Source organism: Geospiza fortis, unplaced genomic scaffold, assembly GCF_000277835.1.
Source record: "Geospiza fortis unplaced genomic scaffold, GeoFor_1.0 scaffold95, whole genome shotgun sequence".
Lineage (NCBI taxonomy): Eukaryota > Metazoa > Chordata > Aves > Passeriformes > Thraupidae > Geospiza > Geospiza fortis.
This window is the reverse complement of record NW_005054333.1, coordinates 5097676-5106614: the sequence shown is the minus strand read 5'-3', so window position 1 is coordinate 5106614 and position 8939 is coordinate 5097676. Positions and strand designations below refer to the sequence as shown.

At 37.6% G+C, this 8939-nt stretch overlaps 1 protein-coding gene across 1 annotated transcript in view; it reads left to right on the top strand.

The window, feature by feature from the left end:
* The window catches only part of KLHL7 (kelch like family member 7), a 19778-nt gene extending 11575 nt beyond the window's left edge, over positions 1 to 8203 (top strand). Inside the window, exons 7-10 of the mRNA XM_005421755.2 lie at positions 1603 to 1843; positions 4848 to 5049; positions 5305 to 5402; positions 6933 to 8203. Coding sequence (XP_005421812.1) covers positions 1603 to 1843; positions 4848 to 5049; positions 5305 to 5402; positions 6933 to 7216 — 825 coding nt within the window. The 3' untranslated portion in view covers positions 7217 to 8203. The remainder of the gene's footprint in view (positions 1 to 1602; positions 1844 to 4847; positions 5050 to 5304; positions 5403 to 6932) is intronic.
* Positions 8204 to 8939: the final 736 nt, after the last annotated feature.

The following is an 8939-nucleotide window of genomic DNA, read 5'->3' as shown; positions in this document are numbered from 1 at the left end:
TCCCTACTCAGTCCCTGAGAATGGAGACTTGCACTGCCCAGGGCTGTGTGGATCTTGACTGCACTGTAAAGCAACATTTCTGCATGATTCTGCATAATTAAATGTGTTCAATTCAAAAAGTGAAATAATTCTATGTGGTACAGACTAACATCGAAGAGCATTGCAAGAGGATGACCTAAATTGCCTTCTGCTGAAAGAGGAGGATACTGCTGAGTATACTCAAGTTATGGCTTTTTTTTTGATAAAGGTATGGATGAAATGGATACATGAACAGAAGCCATAAAAGTGGGTCAGGTCACTGCCCTTTATAACAGGAAAGGAAAACAACGGGATATTTTGTAAAATTGCCAGAAGTTTGAGCTAGAAAGTATTGTTGATCTTGCACAATGCACTGAGACATTTTCTTAAGATTTATGCAGCTATTTATTTTGCCATGCTGTAGTATGGCTTTCCTTTCTAGGGTGCCCCAGGACCTGTTTCTCACCATAAAGGGCCACATGCAGCTGACAGCTCTTCTTGATATGGGGGATGCTACAAGAAAAGATTGTAAGATGTTCTGGACTATAACATGCTCTGCCTCTCTTTCTTTGAACCCCCATGTAGGAGTCGCTGTTCTTCCTCATTGACCAAGGTGTTTGAAGTATGTCCTTGCTAAGAAAATGTAATGATGTAACGTCTTGTGTGAACCATTACAGTGAAGGTCATTCAGCAGGTTGAGGTAGACCTTCTTGAGGTGACACAGATAACAGTTAAGGTCCCATACTTTCCTGTTCAGTAGAGGATTCAAGCTATGATCATGGAATATGTGAGATGCTATTACTCAAGAAGTGTTTCTTGTGCTGTATGCTATCCTGGTCTGCCATCAGTTGTTGAGCTTGGTGTTTTTAAGGCTTTGGGCATTACTGCTCATATTTGATACTTGCTGATTTTGCCAATCTATGCAAAATCAGTTTCTAGGCATCATGACTGCCAGTATTTGTGATGGAGCATTACCCTATTTCTCATGCTATCAACTGTGGATAGCTATAGAACGTTTGTGTTTTGTAAATTCTGTAAATAAGCTTCTAGTTGTCATGGTAATAAAGTATGTATCAGAGCTTTTTTACTGAGTTGCTTGTCAATTTGGATATTATCTTCTCCTTTTTCCATTGTCTTTGTTTGGTACATTCTGTATTTTATTATTTTTTAGAAATAATGTTTCTATATGTAAGATGTCTTTTTCCATTGCTATAAAAGAAAATGCAATCCTACTTTATTGGTTACATGCATTGTTTCTAACATGATAGCAGCTGGAAGTCAATTGTGTTGGAAAAAAAAAACAAAACTGTTTTTCAGGGAAGCTGTACTGGGTGCACACAGGGAATGTGGAAATAGAATTTCTTAATGTCATGGTTCATTGCATCTAACTATGTCTGTTGTCTAAGAGAATTTTTCAAGAGTACGCCTGAGGAGTATTCTTCAATAAACAGTGTTCATGTTTGTTTTGAAAAGGAACTTAAAACTGACCATATCTAAATCTCTATGAAAAGCTCTGTTTGAAAACACTCACTGTACAGGTAAGTGTTATAATCTATTAGACATTACTTGTTCTTTGTAATGCAGGATTACAGCTGGACAGACATCCGATGTCCCTTTGAAAAGCGCAGGGATGCAGCTTGTGTCTTCTGGGACAACGTAGTTTATATTTTGGGTGGTTCCCAGCTCTTCCCTATAAAGCGAATGGACTGCTACAATGTGGTGAAGGATAGCTGGTATTCCAAGCTAGGACCTCCAACACCTCGAGATAGCCTTGCAGCCTGTGCTGCTGAGGGCAAAATTTATACATCTGGTGGTTCAGAAGTGGGTAAGACACTAAAAATCTTTAAAACAAACAAAAAAGCAGAAAGAAAGATTAGCTGGCAATTTTTCTGGTTTTTTGCATGATTTTGTTGACAAGAAACTGCACGTTGCCATGTTAGCCTAATGAGTTTATTTTCCCATATTTAGGATTTTATCCCTCTTTGCCCAGTCCAACAACCTATTTCTGTTGTGTTTTGAAAATGGTTTCACTGAAATGACTAGTATTTACATTAGTAAAAAGTACATTGCAGCTCTTAAAGAGTTAAATAGGGATGAGATTGGATGGAGCTGTGAGCAACCTGATCTAGTGGAAGGTGTCCCTGTCCATGGCAGAGGGATTAGAAATAGATGATTTTTAAGGTCCCTTCCAACCCACACCATTCTATGATGATGTGATTCAATGAAATATATTTTGGGAGTCCCACTCTTATCTTTCTTCTAGAAATCCACAGAATTCAGTGTAGTTTAAAATTTTCTGGAATATGTGACCAGAATAGCTGCATTTTGACAATGGCCTCTCTTTTATACAGTATATGTTGGGCCTAAGGAGGTCTTTTAAAAGGGGTGGGGGGAGTGGAAAAGAAATCTCTTACAATTACTGCTTTTGATGGTGAAATTGTACTTGGTCCTGGTAAAGGAATTTGTCTAATTTTTTTGTCAAATGACAGAAGTTATCTTCTGTTATTTTTTTAATCTGTTGGCTTGCTTCCACAAATGGAGAAATGATACCTTTAGATCATTTCAGCATAGTAAAGGAAAAAAAAGACCATTGGGATTTTTTTCTCTCTCCAAAAAGCCTAGAAGGTGACTTATGCTGTGGTGTTGCAGGAACATTTTATTTTGTTTAAACATGGCACATCATCAACAACCCAAAGGTTGAAATGCAGGCATGGTATAGCCATAAAAATAGTTACAGTAATAAAGCTGTGTTCTGGGGAATAAAAACAAATGGGAAAAATCCTAGAAGGAAGATCTTTTTGAGGTCTGCCTTGCTGCAGAGGGAGGTGAACATGGGAAAAATTGTCATGATCAGTGCTTAACACTGATAAGTCACTTAATGGAGGTTGTAACATTTAGGCCATGTTTTTTGACCTCTAAAATATATTAAGAGGTCTAATGTAGCAGGAGAATAAGCAGTTCCCAACTGCCACCTTGTGTGGTGAATGTGAAATAGCACCTTTCCTATTACTTGAAATAGGCTTAACTAAGGCCACATTGGACAGCTTGGAACACTACATCATCTCATAAATCTTCACAGTTTCCCATGTTTCAATTTATGGGGAATAACAGGAAAATTTTTTGATTGTACAGTATATTTTCTAATGCATGGTAAATAGTTAATATAACTATAGTTGAAGTTTTAATGTAGCAGTTTTCTTTAGACTACACCCTCACATTACTGCACAGTTTCACTTTGCTTTCCATAAATACTTATCAAGACAGACTAGTAAAAACTAAACATAAATAATGGAGTTTAGTTTGCCTGTACTTTTTCTTCAGAATTTAGTGAATACTGAAATTGGAAAGGTCTGTCTCTCCTGAATCTAGTATTTTTGAATTTGAGGCAGGCAATTATGTTGAAGGCATTAATCTGATAAAATGCTGCAGTGTGTTTAGCTGTAAAGAAATCTAAAATTTTCATGTTTTTTCCATCAATTGAAGAGGTTGGATTACTGTACCAGTCCATTACAGACAGCATGGCTCTTCTCCCCTTCTTGAATTGATGGGAGTCCTGTTCTATTTGCAACAACTAGCAGAGTTTGGAAGCTGAAATACCAGATTCTTCCACTCTTGTTTCAGTGCAGGAGAAATACTTAACATTATACTGGAAATGAAAGCTTCTACCTGTTTAAAAAAAAAAAAAAGGTCTGATGGATTTTCCATGGATGGGAATTTCTACAACTTCAAAGCAATAAGAATGTCTATATACATCAAAGAAAACATTTATTTACATCAAAGAAACAAATGTCCCACTCTATTCAGTTTGTGGTGATACTGAGAGTGACAGGATGGGAGTGAACAAATGCACACTTTGTAGGAGTGTGTTTATAGAGGAGTCATTTTGGGTCGAGAAACATAGCATCCTGTTGAAGGTTCAAATCCTCAGCTGGTAGTAAGTGCTGCTAGTGTGACATGCTTAATTTTTAGAAGTAGAAAGCCAAGGTAAAACAGGCACAAGGAAAGGCACTTCTAACTGTTCTGGGTGAATATATCTTTTGAAACAAAGGGAAGAAGGATGTGGTTCTGTTCTGAGAAAGTTGTATTCAGCCTTCCCTGCCTTGGCTATGATTCGGTCACTTACCTGAACATCAGTTTTGAGCCCCCATCTATCTTCATTAGAAAAATTGCTTTTGATTTCAGTAATAGTTTCCTTGGCTTTTGAGGGAAAAGTACACAGACCCTGCACTTCCAGGCAATAAGTATCTACCAGTCCTCAGGAAGAAAGTAAATTGGGCAGAGGTAGCTGTTTTGTGGTTGCTAATAATTCCAGGAGTACGTTATGACATAAGCTATCAAATTCCAAAGGCAGTAAGTGTTCTGGGTATTGGACAAGTCACATTGCTTAGAGGAAAAAGACTCATGAACCTATAGTTAGTTTACAAAGCTGGTTTCATCTTCACATCTGAAAGTTCAATTTATTTCCAAGTAGAAAGAGTAGCATAAGCTGATGACAATGGTATGGGTAATTTATATACATCTCTATTTAGCATTTATTCCCCTCCAAGAAAAAAAAACTTACCTTTTTTCGTGTTGTTTTTAAACACAAATAGCATTTTTATAAACTTACTTGCATATTTTGGAACAAAAGAATCAAAATAATTAGAAGTATGTGCTTTCTGAATAATCCCAAGTTTAAAGCTGGTTAGTTCTACTTTTGGAGGCAGGAAAGCAGCTTTCCCTTTTCCACTAGCAAACAAAGCATCAATTTGATAATTGCTGTTAGACTCTTCTCTTGAAAGACAACCATAAAGATTAATGCCACTTTGGTGGGTTTCTATTTTTTTAAGGCAATTCTGCACTGTATTTATTTGAATGCTATGACACGAGAACAGAGAGCTGGCACACAAAGCCCAGCATGCTGACTCAGCGCTGCAGCCATGGAATGGTGGAGGCCAATGGGCTTATTTATGTGTGTGGAGGCAGCCTGGGGAACAATGTTTCCGGGAGAGTCCTGAATTCCTGTGAAGTTTATGACCCAGCCACAGAAACGTAAGTGTTGTTTTGAGTCAGGTTGGCTTTAGTCACTTGTGTCAATGACTGAAGTATAGATGAGAAGAGGAAAAACTCTGGTAAAGAATTTTCCCTGAGTCAGCATTAAGAAATCAGTTCTTTGTAGTTCTACTTGAAAGATGTTTTTTCTTAAGCAGCTTTCTTCCATTTTTTATTTTCCTAATGATAGGTTATACTTAGTCTCTATGAACCAGATGGTGATTTGCCTTTTTTTGTTTGATTTATTTTCCCCAGGTGGACTGAACTGTGTCCAATGATTGAAGCCAGAAAGAATCATGGGCTGGTGTTTGTAAAGGACAAAATATTTGCTGTGGGTGGACAAAATAGTTTAGGTACTTTAATTCTATTAATTCTCTATCTGGTCACACAAGGTTTCGTGGGGTTGTTTTTCTGTTTTGGAATGAATTCATTCCACTCCGTTCAGCTGCAAAGCTTTGAGCAGCACCATCAAACATGTCTTCTTGTTGTCACATCAGAGTTGCCTTCTTCCTTTCACCTCCCCACTTCATTGTTACCTTATTTTTCAAATTCTTGTACTCGTGATAGTCAAGTTCAGATATGCACCCCTACTGTAGCCCAGTTCTGAAGCAGTTAATATGGCTAAACCAGGCATCTGAGAAAATATTTTGTTTATTTGTTTTTTATTTTGTTTTTTTTTTTAGTTATTCAGTTATTAGTTATGATTTTAGCATTCTTTTGAGAGACAGGTAAAGGTGTAGCCACTATTTTAGAACTTGAGACTAAAGACTTAAATTTATTCTGGTATTGTAAAATGGTGAAAATATGAGACCTCTTTTGACTGCTCTAGCTTTGAAATATGATTTGCTGTCATGGCCAGGTCAATTATGATCTGCCTGTCTTCTTGTCTTTTAAAACTAGAAGAATAATACTTTATAAGAAGAATTGAGTTTTAATTGCACAGGGTTTCTGAAATGCTTTTCAAAATGGAAAAATTCTCATTTATGAGGTTTTTGAACTCACTATTTACAGTAAGTGGAATTCTTGATTTCAGATAAATGCTGTTTTAGAATTCAGCTTGATTTTTAATTGGCTACTGAAACTATTCCATCATTATTGATTCCCAAACATTTTATCAATCCATAATCTGCCATCTTGCAAAATATCTGTATTCACTGAGTGCTCCTCTTAGAAGTGTTAAAAATTGTTCTTACAGTAGTAAAATGAGGAAGAGTTATGTCTGAGTTTAAAAACTCAGATATGTTAATATGATAGATTTCTTAATCTCTTAGATCTAATAATTCAGTACTGGAAGTAAAAACTGAGTTAAATAGGGACAGCAGCATGTTTGTAGCTATTGTTAAGTGTAATTACTAGCATATTTCCTGAATAAGCAAATCTTCGTCACAAAATACACTCCAATAACCTTTTGTTCCTTTGGCCCTTTTACACTTCAATGATTTTAGTATCATCATGACAAGAGACCTTCTCTATCAGTAAATTGCCAGTTTTGGTAAAAGTATTCATGAGCCCTCTAGAATGAAATGCCACTGCTGTAGGGAAGTTTCAGGTAATTCCTGAGTTTTAGTCACTAGCCCCAAATTCGTCAGAAATTCAGCACTGAAGGTTCTTCTGTTCATGAAGTAACGTGTTTGAATCTACAGAAACCATCTAGTGTGAATTTGTGAGAATACATCTTACTTTCTATCTCCTTTTCACTTTTCCCTGGTTTTGTATTTATACAAGGATAAGCTGCTAGTTTAGAAGCTGGGGTGTATTATCAGATTTGCTTTTTTAAGTGTAGGATTTTTGAAACCTTGAAAATAAAGACTTCAGTTTGCATGCTGTAGTGCAGTCCATACAGTGCAACATAATAAGCAGTTATTTATCTCATTGCTTTGTAGGTGGCCTTGATAATGTAGAATATTACGATATCAAGATGAATGAATGGAAGATGGTGTCTCCAATGCCATGGAAAGGTGTAACAGTGAAGTGTGCTGCTGTGGGACCTATAGTCTATGTCCTGGCTGGTTTTCAGGGTGTTGGTCGCTTAGGGCACATTCTTGAATATAACACTGAAACAGACAAGTGGACAGCCAACTCCAAAGTCCGTGCTTTCCCAGTGACGAGTTGTTTAATCTGTGTTGTAGACACTTGTGGGGCAAATGAAGAAACTCTAGAGATCTGAAGACTGTAGGAGATGCCGAAGCATTCTTCAAGGACTTGGGAAAAGATGGTTTTGGTGCTTTGCTTCCATATTTTACTGAATTGTGTTAAATTTAGTAACAGGAAGAAATTGAGATGGAGTCTTTTAATTTGTATATATGGCATATTGTATAATGTGGATTTTGTCATGCCCATTTTCTTGTCTGTTTTAAAGAGATGGGGATGTGTTTTGAGAATCCACTTACCTAGGTGATATCACATGGCATCTTCCTTTAAAAGAACTGTAGGTGTGGCCTTGTCAAACAGAGACCCAATCCAAATATTTAGAATGCCTCTAAAGCATTTGATAAAGAAAAAAAATTCTGGTTAAATGACATTTTACCAAGACCAGTTGCAGAGACACTTCCTTTAATGAAGGCGAGTAAATACAGCTCGACTCATGAGAAAGAGGAACAACAATTTTTTCTCCTTCATACCTACCTGCAGAAATGTTACTGGGATGAAATGAAGACATTTTCTCAGGAAAGACCAGGGACTGCTGTCTAAGAAAGATTCCCAATGTTTCAACAGCTCTCTAGATCATGACAGCTGCCCTCTTCCAGTGAGTTTCTTCCATCATTTGCATGACTGCTTATCAGTTTTTCAAGGTTAGAGAGGCCATACATAAAAATTAGAGAAACACTGATGGTCTCTTTGGCATTTCGTGGAGCCTTCACAGAAAGACTTTTTGATTTTTTTTTTTTTAATTACACTGAGGTAGGGAATGGTGGGGCAAGTCGACGACAATTGTGCACTATAATTAGCAAGTTGGAAACTTGGAAAGAATTTTTAATCTATCTTCCCAGGCATCAGACTGTACGTATTGTAGATGCCAAACCATTAGCAAACATGGGAACAGGAATGAGAAAAGCAAAGTCAATACGACAGATATATTGATTTTCTTCTTGAAAATGACTGTTTTTAAAATGGCATGAACCAAGTAATTAAAGATACTTTACAGAAGTCTTCAGAAGTTGCGCATGGTTATTCATCTCTGGTTTAGAAGCACAGAGTTCTGTAAATGCTTCCAGCCCACATGATGGTAAATTTCTTCATGCAGCCTCAAAGTCCAGCCTCTCAAGCTTTGGGTGTCATCGGCATTGTGTGCTTCTTCCCAGTCCTGGAAAACTATACAAATGACATCTGTCCTGCTCCTGTGCTAGTTTATTCATAGCTGCATCGTAGTTTTGTCACCTCTCTTCTAACTTGCTGATTTTTTAAGGTCTGTTTCTATGAGACTAGTGAGTTAACTTCAAAATTTGGTGCTTGCCTGCCTCTACCTCGCTTGTACTGTGGATGTTTATTCTGTTTTAGTTCTGAAGTTCCTCCAGCTTCTCCTAAGTAAATGCTGGTTTTTCAAAGTCAGTACTTCTTTGTAGACTTGATGCTCGTTTCCTTCCTCATCCTGACAACTCTGCCTGTACAGACAGGACTAGATGCACTCACGGCCTCCATTGTGGTTCCTGCAGCTCCCTTCTTTATTCAGCAGTAAGTGAAGGGCATGCGACTTTTTTTTGTTTACCCTTGCCTTTTCACTTCTCCTGGCCACGATACGTGTTCCTAGTGTCTCCATTCCTTGATTCCGAGCTACTGGAATTCTGGAGGGAACTGTGTGCTTTTTAGGCTGGACAGGCTCTTTTATCTGTTTTGCAGCCGCTTTTAAACTCGCGGCCCCCGTTGTCGCCAGGGGTGAGTAGTCCCCGGCA